Source organism: Schistocerca nitens, chromosome 7 (assembly GCF_023898315.1).
Source record: "Schistocerca nitens isolate TAMUIC-IGC-003100 chromosome 7, iqSchNite1.1, whole genome shotgun sequence".
In the NCBI taxonomy this organism is placed as follows: Eukaryota; Metazoa; Arthropoda; class Insecta; order Orthoptera; family Acrididae; genus Schistocerca; species Schistocerca nitens.
The window spans coordinates 161,143,204-161,161,577 of NC_064620.1; the positions used below are offsets into that span (position 1 = coordinate 161,143,204).

Genomic DNA, 18,374 nt, shown 5'->3' on the forward strand with positions numbered 1-18,374 from the left:
AAGGGTGTATTTGTGTCAGCAGAACTTGCTAATATCTGCACTGCAAATGTAGAACTGCTTAATTAAGCTTTTCAAATTTAATCCAAGAAATCTGACTGTATCAACTTCTTCCTAAAGATGATCATTATGATGTATTTTAATGTCCATGCACTTTGAATGTTTGGTTTTCAACTGTGTTAGATAAGTTTTTGCGCTGTTCAGTTTCTACCCGCTTAACGGGAACCAGTTTCGTAGTATCGTCTCCGAGTGATGCACCTGCTTTGGTGTCCTGCTCAGCACATCAGCACGAGCCTGTAGCAGCTCTGATTTTCCAGCACAGACGCAAATGTAAAGCGCTACAACATGGCAGGTTACCACATGTCTTTACTGATACTGGATACTCGTATGTGGTAAGAGGACGGAGCCAAATGTAACTAGATTGTCTTCCCTGTGCCTGAAGACGCCCAAGTGATGAATACTGCTATTAGGAGTTGTTCTGCATGACGTCATCATCATGATCATCATTATCATCATCGTCATCATCGTCATCATCATCATCGTCAGGCATGCTGGATGAAGGCTTCTTTAAATTTTTCCGTGCATTATGGTCTTAAGCTACACCCATGTACGCTGCCGGTCATTTAAAATTGCAGCACCTTGACGGTGGCAAGCACCAAACGGCAAACTGACCTGAAGCACACAACATACTCGTATAAACAAGTGCCTAGAACTTCAGCGCAACCACACAAAGCAGGTAGCAATAACTCCATCTACATTCAACACATAACGAAAGATTGCACAGTGGATTTCTCGTTCAGAAAACACATTTTAGTATTGCTTCTTTTGAGAAGACAGTGAAAGAGGGTAAAACGTCTACCAACTCGCGTGGGAATCTGACAGCGGCAGGTTCAGAGCCTGTCGAGACTGCGGTTATCGGTCCATGATACTGCTGCTCGTGTTGGTCGGGATCTGACGATGTCATCCAAATATGGAATACGTGGGTTCAGAAGGGCCATACTCCACGCCCTAAGTAACCAGCAGCAGCGAGTACAGGCATATTGCTCATTTGTCTGTGTGGGATTGTACAGACACATCACGTACGTTGCGTCAGAAAACGAGCTTGTCTGCAACACTCTAGCACTACGGACCGTCAGCACGGCGACCTTTGACGTAGCAGCAGAGAGGGCCGCGCCGACAGTGCTGCATGCATCGATAATAGCATGGCAACACTGCTTCTTTTCAGTCCTGGTTCTGCATGCAGCATCCCGGTGGACATATCCGTGCATATAGGCTCCGATGAGAAGGAACGTCGGCAGATTGTAATCGTCGTCGTAATACGGACCTAACACCTGGCATGATCATATGAAGTGTCAGTGGTTGCAGAATATGGTCGTCTCTTGTTCATGTAGCTGTTTAGTTGGACAGCAGGTATAGCACTTCTGACGAGTTAAGGCCGATATCAATGTCCTATTTTTGAAGTCTCCATGACGTTATCTTTAAACAGAAGAAAGAACGCATGATGCCCCTGCCGTGCTAATCTACCTCGATACGACGGGTATTTGACTGCTGCCCTGACCAGCACATTTCCAGATCTGTCGCCCATTGGAACCGCCTGAAAATGGGTGGACTCCACGCCACCATTCATCAGTCACTCCTCTTGATAAACTCTGGTACAAAGCTGACACAACAGGATCAGCTTCGCAAAATATTTTTCTTCTGATTTCCCGGATCTCAAGAATGACCGTGCAACTAGATCCCATATCTGCTTGCCCCGAACAAGTACAAACACAAAATTTCTGATTAGTGGGCCAGATTTATTTAAATATGAATTAATTAAACTGATAAATATGTACCACCTCACAGATAATTTGATGAATTAATAAAATACCAATCTATATATTGGATATATACGAGGGTTGGAACTTAAACAGTGGCAACTATTTATTTACAGCCGATACAAAAGAGTTACATGTTAACACCTGTTACTGTGCTTCAAAGTAGTCACCAGTCCCTCAAAGGTGGTCTTTTTGGAGCATCACCTGCGACCAGCTTTGCGAAAGAAGCGGCGACACTTTTTGCATAACCCACCCATCATTTTGAAGACAATGCGCGGGCGCATACAGCGCAAGCTGTGGCTGCTCTGTTCGGTCGATGGGACTGGGAAGTACTGCACCATCTACCATAATCCTCCGATTTAAGTCCTTGGGACTTTGATTTGATTCCGAAGATGAAGGAACCACTTCGTGGCATTCGCTTCAGAACTGTTCCAGAGATTCGACAGGCAGTAGACCACTCCATTCGCACCATCAACAGCACAGGCTCTGCTAACGGTGTACTACCCCTTTCACATCGCTGGCAACGGGTTCTACACAACGCTGGTGACTACTTTGAAGCACAGTAACAGGTGCAAACAGGTAACTCTTTTGTATCGGTTCTGAATAAATAGTTGCCACTATTTAAGTTCCAACCTATGTATATACAATAATCATGACAAATTTCATTGAAACAACTGGTGCAAGCTGACTGATTTTAAGGATCCTGATTAGGGAGAGGAATGGCGCATTGAGATGTAATATCAATGAATTTAGCAATAATTAACATTTCCTCATTAAGACTAACACACACACACAAATATGTGAAGTTAAAACACAGCTACTTTGAATGCTGGCGCTTCAATCTCGACACATGTTACATTAAACAACGCAACAACTGGACCAACAAGTTTGGGACAAGTCTGCTAAATTACTGGTAACGATTTATCAAGATGACACACACTACGTTCACACTGATAGCTTCCCTGCTCCACATGTAAGCTCATTGGGTCCGAGCGCGACGTGCTATAGCGGTCAGTTTTAGAAATAAAAGCCTACTTCCGAAATTTCGTAAAATTCACTAATCTTGTTAATAAATTTATCAAACATAAGCATATCTGCTCCGCAATGAAACTGAGGCTTCAATTCGAACACGAGAGGTGTTTACGTCGAACTGGAGCCTTGTGGTTTACAAAGAAACGCACGTGGTGCAGCAGAGTTCGGGCTGCTGAGTCCATGGGGATGAAATAAATTAAATAAAATTTAACACAAGCATCCCACAACGCACACGTCACATTCGGATTTTATACACGAAACTGCACATAACGTGGCGACACCGCTCGTCCATGCCAAGTTCAAATTGCATTAAAGATCTCATCGAATAAACTGAATACTAATGAAATTAACATCGTTCCATGACTGAAATAGTTGGTGCGGCATGATTATCGTTACCACAGACCAGAGTGACTACCGGCAACTCAAACAAAGCTAACGCTTACACGCTTCAGCTTACAAGGGAACCTCCCCATCGCACCCCCCTCGAATTTAGTTATAAGTAGGCGCAGTGGATAGGCCTTGAAAAACTGAACACAGATCAATCGAGAAAACAGGAAGAAGTTGGGTGCAACTATGAAAAAAATAAGCAAAATATACACTCCTGGAAATTGAAATAAGAACACCGTGAATTCATTGTCCCAGGAAGGGGAAACTTTATTGACACATTCCTGGGGTCAGATACATCACATGATCACACTGACAGAACCACAGGCACATAGACACAGGCAACAGAGCATGCACAATGTCGGCATTAGTACAGTGTATATCCACCTTTCGCAGCAATGCAGGCTGCTATTCTCCCATGGAGACGATCGTAGAGATGCTGGATGTAGTCCTGTGGAACGGCTTGCCATGCCATTTCCACCTGGCGTCTCAGTTGGACCAGCGTTCGTGCTGGACGTGCAGACCGCGTGAGACGACGCTTCATCCAGTCCCAAACATGCTCAATGGGGGACAGATCCGGAGATGGTGCCGGCCAGGGTAGTTGACTTACACCTTCTAGAGCACGTTGGGTGGCACGGGATACATGCGGACGTGCATTGTCCTGTTGGAACAGCAAGTTCCCTTGCCCGTCTAGGAATGGTAGAACGATGGGTTCGATGACGGTTTGGATGTACCGTGCACTATTCAGTGTCCCCTCGACGATCGCCAGTGGTGTACGGCCAGTGTAGGAGATCGCTCCCCACACCATGATGCCGGGTGTTGGCCCTGTGTGCCTCGGTCGTATGCAGTCCTGATTGTGGCGCTCACCTGCACGGCGCCAAACACGCATACGACCATCATTGGCACCAAGGCAGAAGCGACTCTCATCGCTGAAGACGACACGTCTCCATTCGTCCCTCCATTCACGCCTGTCGCGACACCACTGGAGGCGGGCTGCACGATGTTGGGGCGTGAGCGGAAGACGGCCTAACGGTGTGCGGGACCGTAGCCCAGCTTCATGGAGACGGTTGCGAATGGTCCTCGCCGATACCCCAGGAGCAACAGTGTCCCTAATTTGCTGGGAAGTGGCGGTGCGGTCCCCTACGGCACTGCGTAGGATCCTACGGTCTTGGCGTGCATCCGTGCGTCGCTGCGGTCCGGTCCCAGGTCGACGGGCACGTGCACCTTCCGCCAACCACTGGCGACAACATCGATGTACTGTGGAGACCTCACGCCCCACGTGTTGAGCAATTCGGCGGTACGTCCACACGGCCTCCCGCATGCCCACTATACGCCCTCGCTCAAAGTCCGTCAACTGCACATACGGTTCACGTCCACGCTGTCGCGGCATGCTACCAGTGTTAAAGACTGCGATGGAGCTCCGTATGCCACGGCAAACTGGTGACACTGACGGCGGCGGTGCACAAATGCTGCGCAGCTAGCGCCATTCGACGGCCAACACCGCGGTTCCTGGTGTGTCCGCTGTGCCGTGCGTATGATCATTGCTTGTACAGCCCTCTCGCAGTGTCCGGAGCAAGTATGGTGGGTCAGACACACCGGTGTCAATGTGTTCTTTTTTCCATTTCCAAGAGTATATATATATATATATATATATATATATATATATATATATATATATATATATATATTCGTGACATCCAGTTGAACAAATTTCTTTTTATGATGGACACACGTCCAAATCGTCCGCTCCTATTAACATCTCAGAACTCTGGCATCTCTCTCCCCAAATTGCTGCCGACTCACCTCCAGCTGCCCAACACTACCGGCTGTTCACATCCAACAGCCCAACACTACATGCTATTCACATCCAGCTGTCCAATACTACACTTTGTTCACATCCAACAGACCAACACTACACGCTGTTCACATCCAACAGACCAACACTACACGCCGTTCACATCCAACTGCCAAACACTACCCGCTGTTCACATCCAACAGACCAACAATACACGCTGTTCACATCCAACAGACCAACACCACAAGCTGTTCACATCCAACAGACCAACACTACACGCTCTTCACATCCAACAAACTGACACTACACGCTGTTCACATCCAACAGACCAACACTACACGCTCTTCACATCCAACAGACCAACACTACACACACTTCACATCCAACAAACCGACACTACACGCTGTTCACATCCAACTGACCAACACTACACGCTGTTCACATCGAACAGAACAACAATACACTCTGTTCACATCCAACAGACCAACAATACACGCTGTTCACAACCAACTACCCAACACTACACGCTGTTCACATCCAACAGACCAACACTACACGCTGTTCAAATCCAACAGACAAGCACTACACGCTGTTCACATCCAACAAACTAACAATACACGCTGTTCACATCCAATTACCCAACACTACACGCTGTTCACATCCAACAGACCAACACTACACGCTGTTCACATCCAACAGACCAGCACTACACGCTGTTCACATCCAACAGACCAACACTACACGCTCTTCACATCCAACAAACTGACACTACACGCTGTTCACATCCAACAGACCAACACTACACGCTCTTCACATCCAACAGACCAACACTACACACTCTTCACATCCAACAAACCGACACTACACGCTGTTCACATCCAACTGACCAACACTACACGCTGTTCACATCGAACAGAACAACAATACACTCTGTTCACATCCAACAGACCAACAATACACGCTGTTCACAACCAACTACCCAACACTACACGCTGTTCACATCCAACAGACCAACACTACACGCTGTTCAAATCCAACAGACAAGCACTACACGCTGTTCACATCCAACAAACTAACAATACACGCTGTTCACATCCAATTACCCAACACTACACGCTGTTCACATCCAACAGACCAACACTACACGCTGTTCACATCCAACAGACCAGCACTACACGCTGTTCACATCCAACAGACCAGCACTACACGCTGTTCACATCCAACAGACCAACAATACACGCTCTTCACATCCAACAGACCAACACTACACGCTGTTCACATCCAACAGACCAACACTACACGCTGTTCACATCCAACAGACCAACAATACACGCTGTTCACATCCAACAGACCAACACTACAAGCTGTTCACATCCAACAGACCAACACTACACGCTCTTCACAACCAACAAACCAACACTACACGCTCTTCACATCGAACAGACCAACACTACACGCTGTTCACATCGAACAGAACAACAATACACTCTGTTCACATCCAACAGACCAACAATACACGCTGTTCACAACCAACGACCCAACACTACACGGTGTTCACATCCAACAGACCGACACTAGACGCTGTTCACATCCAACAGACCAACACTACACGCCGTTCACATCCAACTGCCCAACACCACACGCCGTTCGCATCCAACAGACCAACACTACACGCTGTTCACAACCAACTACCCAACACTACACGCTGTTCACATCCAATAGACCGACACTACACGCTGTTCACATCCAACAGACCAACACTACAAACTGTTCACATCCAACAGACCAACACTACACGCTGTTCACATCCAACAGTCCAAAACTACACGCTCTTCACATCCAACAGACCAACAATACACGCTGTTCATATCCAACTACCCAACACTAAACGCTGTTCACATCCAACAGACCAACACTACACGCTGTTCACATCCAATAGACCAGCACTACACGCTGTTCACATCCAACAGACCAACACTACACGCTCTTCACATCCAACTACTCAACACTACACGCTGTTCACATCCAACAGACCAACACTACACGCTGTTCACATCCAACAGACCAGCACTACACGCTGTTTACATCCAACAGACCAGCACTGCACGCTGTTCACATCCAACAGACCAACAATACACGCTGTTCACATCCAACAGACGAAAAATACACGCTGTTCACATCCAACAGACCAACACTACACGCTGTTCACATCCAACAGACCAGCACTACACGCTGTTCACATCCAACAGACCAACAATACACGCTGTTCACATCCAACAGACCAACACCACAAGCTGTTCACATCCAACAGACCAACACTACACGCTGTTCACATCCAACAGACCGACACTACACGCTGTTCACATCCAACAGACCAACACTACACGCCGTTCACATCCAACTGCCCAACACTACACGCCGTTCACATCCAACAGACCAACACTACACGCCGTTCACATCCAACAGACCAACACTACACGCTGTTCACATCTAACAGACCAACAATACACGCTGTTCACATCCAACAGACCAACACTACAAGCTGTTCACATCCAACAGACCAACACTACACGCTCTTCACATCCAACAAACCAACACTACACGCTGTTCACATCGAACAGACCAACACTACACGCTGTTCACATCGAACAGAACAACAATACACTCTGTTCACATCCAACAGACCAACAATACACGCTGTTCACAACCAACTACCCAACACTACACGCTGTTCACATCCAACAGACCAACACTACACGCTGTTCACATCCAACAGACCAGCACTACACGCTGTTCACATCCAACAGACCAACAATACACGCTGTTCATATCCAACTACCCAACACTACACGCTGTTCGCATCCAACAGACCAACACTACACGCTGTTCACATCCAACAGACCAGCACTACACGCTGTTCACATCCAACAGACCAACAATACACGCTGTTCACACCCAACAGACCAACACTACAAGCTGTTCACATCCAACAGACCAACACTACACGCTGTTCACATCCAACAGACCATCACTACACGCTGTTCACATCCAACAGACCAGCACTACAAGCTGTTCACATCCAACAGACCAACACTACAAGGTGTTCACATCCAACAGTCCAAAACTACACGCTGTTCACATCCAACAGACCAACATTACTCGCTGTTCACATCCAACAGGCCAACACTACACTCTGTTAACATCCAACAGACCAACACTACAAGCTGTTCACATCCAACTGCCCAACACTAAACGCTGTTCACATCCAACAGACCAACACTACAAGCTGTTCTCATCGAACAGAACAACAATACACTCTGTTCACATGCAACAGACCAACAATACACGCTGTTCAAAACCAACTACCCAACACTACACGCTGTTTACATCCAACAGACCAACACTACACGCTGTTCACATCCAACTACCGAACACTAGACGCTGTTCACATCCAACGGACCAACACTACACGCTGTTCACATCCAACTGACCAACACTACACGCTGTTCACTTCCAACTGCCCAACACTTCACGCTGTTCATATCCAACTGCCCAACACTACACGCTGTTCACATCCAACAGACCATCACTACACGCTGTTCACATCCAACAGACCAGCACTACAAGCTGTTCACATCCAACAGACCAACACTACATGCTGTTCACATCCAACAGACCATCACTACACGCTGTTCACATCCAACAGACCAACATTACTCGCTGTTCACATCCAACAGGCCAACACTACACTCTGTTAACATCCAACAGACCAACACTACAAGCTGTTCACATCCAACTGCCCAACACTACAAGCTGTTCACATCCAACAGACCAACACTACACACTGTTCACATCCAACAGCCCAACACTACACGCTGTTCACATCCAACAGACCAACACTACACGCTGTTCACATCCAACTGCCCAACACTAAATGCTGTTCTCATCCAACAGACCAACACTACACGCTGTTCACATCCAGCAGACCAAAACCACAAGCTGTTTACATCCAACATACCAACACTACATGCTGTTCACATCCAGCTGCCCAATACTACACGTTGTTCACATGCAACAGACCAACACTACAAGCTGTTCACATCCAACAGACCAACACTACACGCTGTTCACATCCAACAGACCAAAAGTACACGCCATTCACATCCAACAGACCAACACTACACGCTGTTCACATCCAACAGACCAACACTACACGCTGTTCACATCCAAATGCCCAACACTACACTGGCGAATAACTTCCAACAACGAGTCGATCCAGCCACAGACCGCACACAGTGCAGTAACCGATTGTAATTGAGAGCGCTACGTGGCGTTACCAACATAAAAACCTAAACAGCCTACATACAATATGAGCTCTCCTTGTAAGGCGCCGTAAGGAACGGAGATTATGTTGAAAAATAGTGTCTTTTAGTCAAAAGAGTGGAGAGTAGTATGATGTACTGGTATCCTGAATAAAACCAACCTGTTTTCAGAAAAAGAGTGTCGGTTTACTTACTGAATACCCCTCGTACTCTTTCGAGTCTGTCAGTTTCACAGCTGCGGCGAGCTCTGACTTTGTCCGATGCCTGTGTACAGCCCCACCGCCGCTGACGAGCTTCGCCAGCCGGCGCAGCGCCATGGGCGCGAACGCGGCCACCGAGGTGCAGCTGCGGTCGCGGCGCAAGGCGGCCAAGATGCTGGTCGCAGTCGTCGTCATGTTTGCGCTCTGCTACCTGCCCGTCCACCTGCTCAACATCCTCAGGTGGGTACTCTGCCTTCCCACTCCATGACCTCTCTGTATTTTAATGTGACGGAGTGTTGGTGCGTGCATATCCTACTTCCGTCCCTGCTCATTGACGTCCATCTCTTCTATTATTCTAGAATATATTCTGAGCTAAAACATTCGAAAAGAACTGCCTCTTCCACGCCACCAATCATGGATTCCAAAAACATCTACGCTACTGGCCTTTACAATTGCTTCACCAAGAAGAAACGCAGACGATAAACGTGTATTCATTGGACAAATATATTATACTAGAACTGACATGTGATTACATTTTCACGCAGTTTGGGTGCATAGATCCTGAGAAATCAGTACCCAGAACAACCTTCTCTGGCCGTAATAACGGCCTTGATATGCCTTGGCATTGAGTCAAACAGAGCTTGGATTGCGTGTACAGTGCTCATGCAGCGTCAACACGATACCACAATTCATCAAGAGTAGTGACTGCCATATTGTGACGAGCCAGTTGCTTGGCCACCATTCACCAGACGTTTTCAATTGGTGAGAGATTTGGAGAATGTTCTGGCCAGGGCAGCAGTCCAACATTGTCTGTATCCAGAAAGGCCCGTACAGGACCTGCAACATGCGGTCGTGCATTATCCATCTGAAATGTAGGGTTTCGCAGGAATCGAATGAAGGGTAGAGCCAAGGGTCGTAACACATCTGAAATGTAACATTCACTGTTCAAAGTGCCGTCATTGCGAACAAGAGGTGACCGAGACGTGAAACCAATGGCACCCCATACCATCACGCCGGGTGATACGCCAGTATGGCGATGACGAATACACCCTTCCAATGTGCGTTCGCCGCGATGACGCCAAGCACGGATACAACAATCATGATGCTGTAAACAGAACCTGGATTCATCCAAAAAATTACGGTTTTCCATTCGTTCAACCAGGTTCGTCGTTGAGTATACCATCGCAGGCGCTCCTGTCTGTGATGCAGCGTCAAGGGTAACCGCAGCCGTGGTCTCCGAGCAGATAGTCCGTGCTGCTGCAAACGTCGTCTAACTGTTCGTGCAGATGGTTGTTGTCTTGCAAACGTCCCCATCTGTTGACTCAGGGATCGAGACGTGGCTGCACGATCCGTTACAGCCGTGCGGATAAGATGCCTGTCATCTCGACTGCTAGTGATACGAGGCCGTTGGGATCCAGCACGGCGTTCCGTATTACCCTCCTAAACCCACCGATTCCGTATTCTGCTAACAGTCATTGGATCTCGACCAACGCGAGCAGCAATGTCGCGATACGATAAACCGCAATCGCGATAGGCTACAATCCGGCCTTTATCAAAGTCGGAAAAGTGATGGTACGCATTTCTCCTCCTTACACAAGGTATCACAACAACGTTTCACCAGGCAACGCCGGTCAACTGCTGTTTGTGTATGAGAAATCGGTTGGAAACTTTCCTCGTGTCAGCACGTTGTAGGTGTCGCCATCGGCGCCAACCTTGTGTGAGTGCTCTGAAAAGCTAATCATCTGCATATCACAGCATCTTCTTCCTGTCGGTTAAATTTCGCGTCTGTAGCACGTCATCTTCGTGGTGTGCAATTTTAATGGCCAGTAGTGTATTAAGCGAGAGCCAACTTGCGCTTTTCTCATATAAACCCTGAAAGCCGAGGACCAAGGCAGTCAGACGGTTGTTGTGTTTCTGGAATTCCGAAAAGCATTTGTCTCGATACCACACCGACGATTATTAATAGTAGTACGTTTATACAGAGGAAATTTGTGACTGAATTGAGGATTTCTGGGTAGGAAGACGCAACTATTATCTGGATCGAGAATTCTCTACAGCAGAAGGAGCTTCACTCGTGCCGCAGCAAGGTTTGTTGGGACCCCTGTTGTTGATCACGTATATTAACGAGTGGACAGAAAATATTACTTGTAACATCAGAATTTTTGTAGCTGCCGCAATTATCTATAACGAAATACTATGTGAATAAAGAACAAAGCCCTTCCGAACAGCCTTGAATGCCCAACCGTACCGACCGGCCGCCATGTCATTCTCAGCCCTGAGGCATCACCGGTTGCGGATACGGAGAGGCATATGCTCAGCACACCGCTCTTCCGGCCGTTATCATTTTTCGTGACCAGTGCCGCTACTTTTCAATCAGGTAGCTCCTTAATTGGCCTCACAAGGGCTAAGTGTACCTTGCATTCCAAGAGCACTCTGTAGTCGCGGACGGTGACCCATCCAAGTGCTAGTCAATCCCAACAGCCCCTAATTTCGGTGATCTGACGGTAACCGGCGTTACCACTGTTACAAGTCCGTTGGCTGCTGTTTAAACAAGGCTGCACAAATGTCCAGTTAGACCTTGATAAGATTCAAATGTGGTGCCAGGATTGCAACTATATCTGGAACCAGTAAACTCATACAAATATCTGGATGAAATGATTGCATAAGCCCAATCATAGGCAACAGGCATGACAGATGGGAAAGTTTGGATTGTTGGCAGGGTCTAGGAAAATGTAGGCAGTCTGGAAACGACACTGCTTATAAGTTACTTGTGCATCCCATCTTACAATAATGCTCAAGTCTATGGGACCTGTACCAAATAGGACTAACAGTCGATATTGAACGTATTCAAAAAAGGGCGGCACAAGCGGTCACAGATTTATTTGACTCTCACGAAAACGTCACAGAAGTCTAAGAGACTAACTGGTAGACAGTTGAAGATAGACGCAAGTATTCATGTACTTACAAATTTAGGGGAACACGTATTAAGGGAGGAATCTAGAAATATTCTTGAGCTCTCTTCGTATCTCTCCCGTAAGAACTGCGAAGCTAAGACCAATTACAGGACACATTGAGGCAATCATTCTTACGGTGTGCCATATGCAATTGGAACGGGAAGAAACCCTAATATGTGGTACCTTGCTAAGTACCCTCTACCATGCACTTCACTGTGGTTTGCAGTCTCTTTATGTAAACGTAGGAGAAGCTGTACGTGGTTCGTCAAGAGCTAAATAAGCTTCAGGTAACTGGATTCGTTTGTAATGGTTGTGGGACAAGTGGAGCGCCAAATGGTATTCTCCGAGTATCACATGCTCGGGTCAAGAGCTCTGCTGCCGAGGCACCTTCCACAGTACCCGATAAGGTTTTACTGCACTCGTCGGGGTGTATTCTGGATTATCGCTGGTCCACTTCCCTCAAGACAGAGAACATCTGGCGTCTCTCATTCATTTTATGTACGACAATGTAACAAGGTAAAGAATGAGAAGGATCTCCGCAGAACAGGCGACGAAAGGAATATATGGAAAACACTGACAAGAAGAAGGTGTGCAGGATGATACGACATATGTTAAGACATCACGGAATAACTTCCAGGACACTACAGGGAGATGTGGAGGGTACAAATGAAGAGGGAGACAGAGATTGGGATATATCCAGCAAATAAGTGAGGGCATAGGTTGCGAGTGCTACTCTGAGATGAAAAGGTTGGCACAGGAGAGGAATTCCTGGTGGGCCACATCAAACCAGTCGGAAGACTGATGACACAAAAAAAAAAGAACATGTGTCCACTTCTACAGTAGCACCGGAGTGGACACCAGGGGGAGGGGGACCGTTATTTGTCGAGAGTTGCAATCTTAAGTTGGTTATGGAGCAAAATCTAAGGCAAGAAAGCCAACCGATGTGCTGTCATTATGTCTACCAGTGTATCTACCTGCTGCTATCGAGAGTGCATGGTGCTGTTATCTTCGCATTTCAGCTCATGTCAGTATCAATGACACCTGTTGCTTGAATTTTAAGGCCATCCTCAGTTCTTACAGACAGTTGGCAGAACTGGTGAACGCTTACTCACTGGATACAAGCTGGGCCTGTTGACTGTGCGCAAACTGGACTTAACATTTGAAATATTGTACCCTTGATTGGGTGTCCTCTGGTTTGGAGCCGGTTGGAGGATCACAACCAGAAGCTTTGTAGATTCTGCGATTGTCTTTGGCTGTAGATTCCTGAACCTGAGCAGTCCAGCGACAGGTAGTGCTACTTTCATTGTTTTCAACAGGAAGTGTCAGCTATCAGCCACCTTTAGTGAATTAGCAATCTAGTTAAAAGTTGATTAACTCCCTGCAGTAAATTGATTTCTTAGGATAGATAGGATGTGTGACTGCTGCGTACGGACGCAGGAGGAGCTGGCCACTGTTCGCGAACAGCTGAACGTGTTGATGGCCGCGGTCAGCCGTCTTCAGGCTGCTGCCTCGGAGTGTAGCTGCAGTGGGCAGTTTGGTGCGTCGTATGGTACACCCCAGGTGTTACATGCTTCACCCACGGTCCTGCTGCCGAGACATCTTCGCTGGTACCGGGCGCGGTTGGGCCACCCTCTCCCCAGGGGCAGTGGCGGGTTCAGCGGCGTTCACGGCGCACGAGACGGAGGGTCAATGTGGAGGCTGACCGTGTGGCATCGCCCGCTCTGCCTGTGAGTGGATATGTGGCTGCTCCTTCAGCAAGGTTCGAGCAGGCACACGTGGGGAGGGGTTTATAAGTGACTGGAAGCTCCAACGTTAGGCGGGTGGTGGAGCCCCTTAGGGAAATAGCGGAAAGGTCGGGGAAGAAGGCCAGTGTTCACTGTCTCCTTGCTGGGGGGTCTCATCCGAGATGTGGAGGAGGCCCTGCCGGCGGCAATAGAGAGCACTGGGTGCACCCGACTGCAAATTGTTGCTCATGTTAGCACCAATGACTCCTGCCGTCTGGGTTCAGAGGTCATCCTCAGTTCATACAGACGGCTGGCGGAGTTGGTGAAGGCGGAAAGCCTCGCTCGCGGGATGGAATCTGAGCTAACTATTTGTAGTATCGTTCCCAGAACCGATCGCGGTCCTCTGGTTTGGAGCCGAGTGGAAGGCTTAAACCAGAGGCTCAGACGATTCTGCGGAGATCTGGGGTGCAAATTTCTCGACCTCCGCTATCGGGTGGAGAAATTTAGGGTCCCCCTGAATAGGTCAGGCGTCCACTACACGCAGGAAGCTGCTACAAGGGTAGCGGAGTACGTGCGGAGTGCACATGTGGGTATCTTTGGTTAGAGAATTCCCTCCCTAGGCCCGACAAGACGCCTCCTGAGACGCGGCAAGATACTAGTAGGCAAAACGCAACAGGGAATAACAATATTAATGTGCTAATAGTAAACTGCAGGAGCTTCTATAGAAAGGTCCCGGAACTGCTCTCATTAATAAACGGTCACAATGCCCACATAGTACTAGGGACAGAAAATTTGCTGAAACCAGATGTAAACAGTAATGAAATTCTAAACTCAGATTGGAATTTATACCGCAGAGACAGGCTGGACATTGAAGGGGGAGGCGTGTTTATAGCGATAAAAATTACAGTAGTATCGAAGGAAATTGATGGAGATCCGAAATGTGAAATAATTTGGGTAAAGGTCACGGTTATAGCAGCCTCAAACATGGTAATTGGATGTGTCTATAGGCCTCCTGGCTCAGCAGCTGTTGTGGCAGAGCACCTGAAGGAAAATTTGGAAAATATTTCGAGTAGATTTCCCGACCACGTTATAGTTCTGGGTGAAGATTTTAATTTGCCGGATATAGACTGGGAGACTGAAACGTTTATAACGGGTGGCAGGGACAAAGAATCCAGTGAATTTTTTTTAAGTGCTTTATTTGAAAACTACCTTGAGCAGTTAAACTGAGAACCGACTCGTGGCGATAACATATTAGACCTTCTGGTGACAAACAGACCCGAACTATTTGAAACAGTTAACGCAGAACAGGGAATCAGCGATCATAAAGCGGTTACTGCATCGGTGATTTCAGCCGTAAATAGAAATATTAAAAAAGGTAAGAAGATTTTTCTGTTTAGCAAAAGTGACAAAAAGCAGATTTCAGAGTACTTGACGGCTCAACACAAAAGTTGTGTCTCAAGTACGGATAGTGTTGAGGATCAGTGGACAAAGTTCAAAACCATCGAACAATATGCACTAGATGAGTATGTGCCAACCAAGATAGTAAGAGATGGAAAAGAGCCACCGTGGTACAACAACCAAGTTAGAAAACTGCTGTGGAAGCAAAGGGAACTTCACAGCAAACATAAATATAGCCAAAGTCTTGCAGACAAACAAAAATTACGCGAAGCAAAATGCAGTGCGAGGAGGGCTATGCGAGAGGCGTTCAATGAATTCGAAAGTAAAGTTCTATGTACTGACTTGGCAGAAAATCCTAAGAAATTTTGGTCTTATGTCAAAGCGGTAGGTGGATCAAAACAAAATGTCCAGACACTCTCTGACCAAAATGATACTGAAACAGAGGATGACAGACTGAAGGCCGAAATACTAAATGTCTTTTTTCCACAGCTGTTTCACAGAGGAAGACTGCACTGTAGTTCCTTCTCTAGATTGTCGCACAGATGACAAAATTGTAGATATCGAAATAGACGACAGAGGGATAGAGAAACAATTAAAATCGCCAAAAGAGGAAAGGCTGCTGGGCCTGATGGGATACCAGTTCGATTTTACACAGAGTACGCGAAGGAACTTGCCCCCCTTCTTGCAGCGGTGTACTGTAGGTCTCTAGAAGAGCGAAGCGTTCCAAAGGATTTGAAAAGGACACAGGTCATCGCCGTTTTCAAGAAGGGACATCGAACAGATGGGCAGAACTATAGACCTATATCTCTAACGTCGATCAGTTGTAGAATTTTGGAACACATATTATGTTCGAGTATAATGACTTTTCTGGAGACTAGAAGTCTACTCTGTGGACTCTGACCACAATCTATTGGTTATGACCTGTAAATTAAAACTGAAGAAAGTGCAAAAAGGTGGGAACTTAAGGAGATGGGACCTGGATAAACTGAAAGAACCAGAGGTTTTACAGAGTTTCAGGGAGAGCATAAGTGAACAATTGACAGGAATGGGGGAAAGAAATACAGTAGAAGAAGAATGGGTAGCTTTGAGGGATGAAGTAGTGAAGGCAGCAGAGGAACAAGTAGGTAAAAAGACAAGGGCTAGTAGAAATCCTTGGGTAACAGAAGAAATATTGAATTTAATTGATGAAAGGAGAAAATATAAAAATGCGGTAAATGAAGCAGGCAAAAAGGAATACAAACGTCTCAAAAATGAGATCGATAGGAAGTGCAAAATGGCTAAGCAGGGATGGCTAGAGGACAAATGTAAAGATGTAGAGGCTTATCTCACTAGGGGTAAGATAGATACTGCCTACAGGAAAATTAAAGAGACCTTTGGAGATAAGAGAACCACTTGTATGAACATCAAGAGCTCAGATGGAAACCCAGTTCTAAGCAAAGAAGGGAAAGCAGAAAGGTGGAAGGAGTATATAGAGGGTCTATACAACGGCGATGTACTTGAGGACAATATTATGGAAATGGAAGAGGATGTAGATGAAGATGAAATGGGAGATACGATACTGCGTGAAGAGTTTGACAGAGCACTGAAAGACCTGAGTCGAAACAAGGCCCCTGGAGTAGACAACATTCCATTGGAACTACTGACGGCCTTGGGAGAGCCAATCCTGACAAAACTCTACCATCTGGTGAGCAAGATGTATGACACAGGCGCAATACCCTCAGACTTCAAGAAGAATATAATAATTCCAATCCCAAAGAAAGCAGGTGTTGACAGATGTGAAAATTACCGAACAATCAGTTTAATAAGCCACAGCTGCAAAATACTAACACGAATTCTTTACAGACGAATGGAAAAACTGGTAGAAGCCGACCTCGGGGAAGATCAGTTTGGATTCCGTAGAAATACTGGAACACGTGAGGCAATACTGATCTTAGAAGAAAGATTAAGGAAAGGCAAACCTACGTTTCTAGCATTTGTAGACTTAGAGAAAGCTTTTGACAATGTTGACTGGAATACTCTCTTTCAAATTCTAAAGGTGGCAGGGGTAAAATACAGGGAGCGAAAGGCTATTTACAATTTGTACAGAAACCAGATGGCAGTTATAAGAGTCGAGGGACATGAAAGGGAAGCAGTTGTTGGGAAGGGAGTAAGACAAGGTTGTAGCCTCTCCCCGATGTTATTCAATCTGTATATTGAGCAAGCAGTAAATGAAACAAAAGAAAAATTCGGAGTAGGTATTAAAATCCATGGAGAAGAAATAAAAACTTTGAGGTTCGCCGATGACATTGTAATTCTGTCAGAGACAGCAAAGGACTTGGAAGATCACTTGAATGGAATGTATAGCGTCTTGAAAGGAGGATATAAGATAAACATCAACAAAAGCAAATCGAGGATAATGGAATGTACTCGAATTAAGTCGGGTGATGCTGAGGGAATTAGATTAGGAAATGAGACACTTAAAATAGTAAAGGAGTTTTGCTATTTGGGGAGCAAAATAACTGATGATGGTTGAAGTAGAGAAGATATAAAATGTAGACTGGCAATGGCAAGGAAAGCGTCTCTGAAGAAGTGAAATTTGTTAACATTGAGTATAGATTTAAGTGTCAGGAAGTCGTTTCTGAAAGTATTTGTATGGAGTGTAGCCATGTATGGAAGTGAAACATGGACGATAAATAGTTTGGACAAGAAGAGAATAGAAGCTTTCGAAATGTGGTGCCACAGAAGAATGCTGAAGATTAGATGGGTAGATCA

At 46.4% G+C, this 18,374-nt stretch overlaps 1 protein-coding gene across 1 annotated transcript in view; it reads left to right on the forward strand.

The window, feature by feature from the left end:
* Positions 1–18,374, forward strand: part of LOC126195515 (orexin receptor type 2-like) — a 134,503-nt gene that overhangs the window by 53,510 nt on the left and 62,619 nt on the right. The window contains exon 4 of the mRNA XM_049934142.1: positions 9,650–9,787. Within this exon, the coding sequence (XP_049790099.1) occupies positions 9,650–9,787 (138 nt within the window). The remainder of the gene's footprint in view (positions 1–9,649; positions 9,788–18,374) is intronic.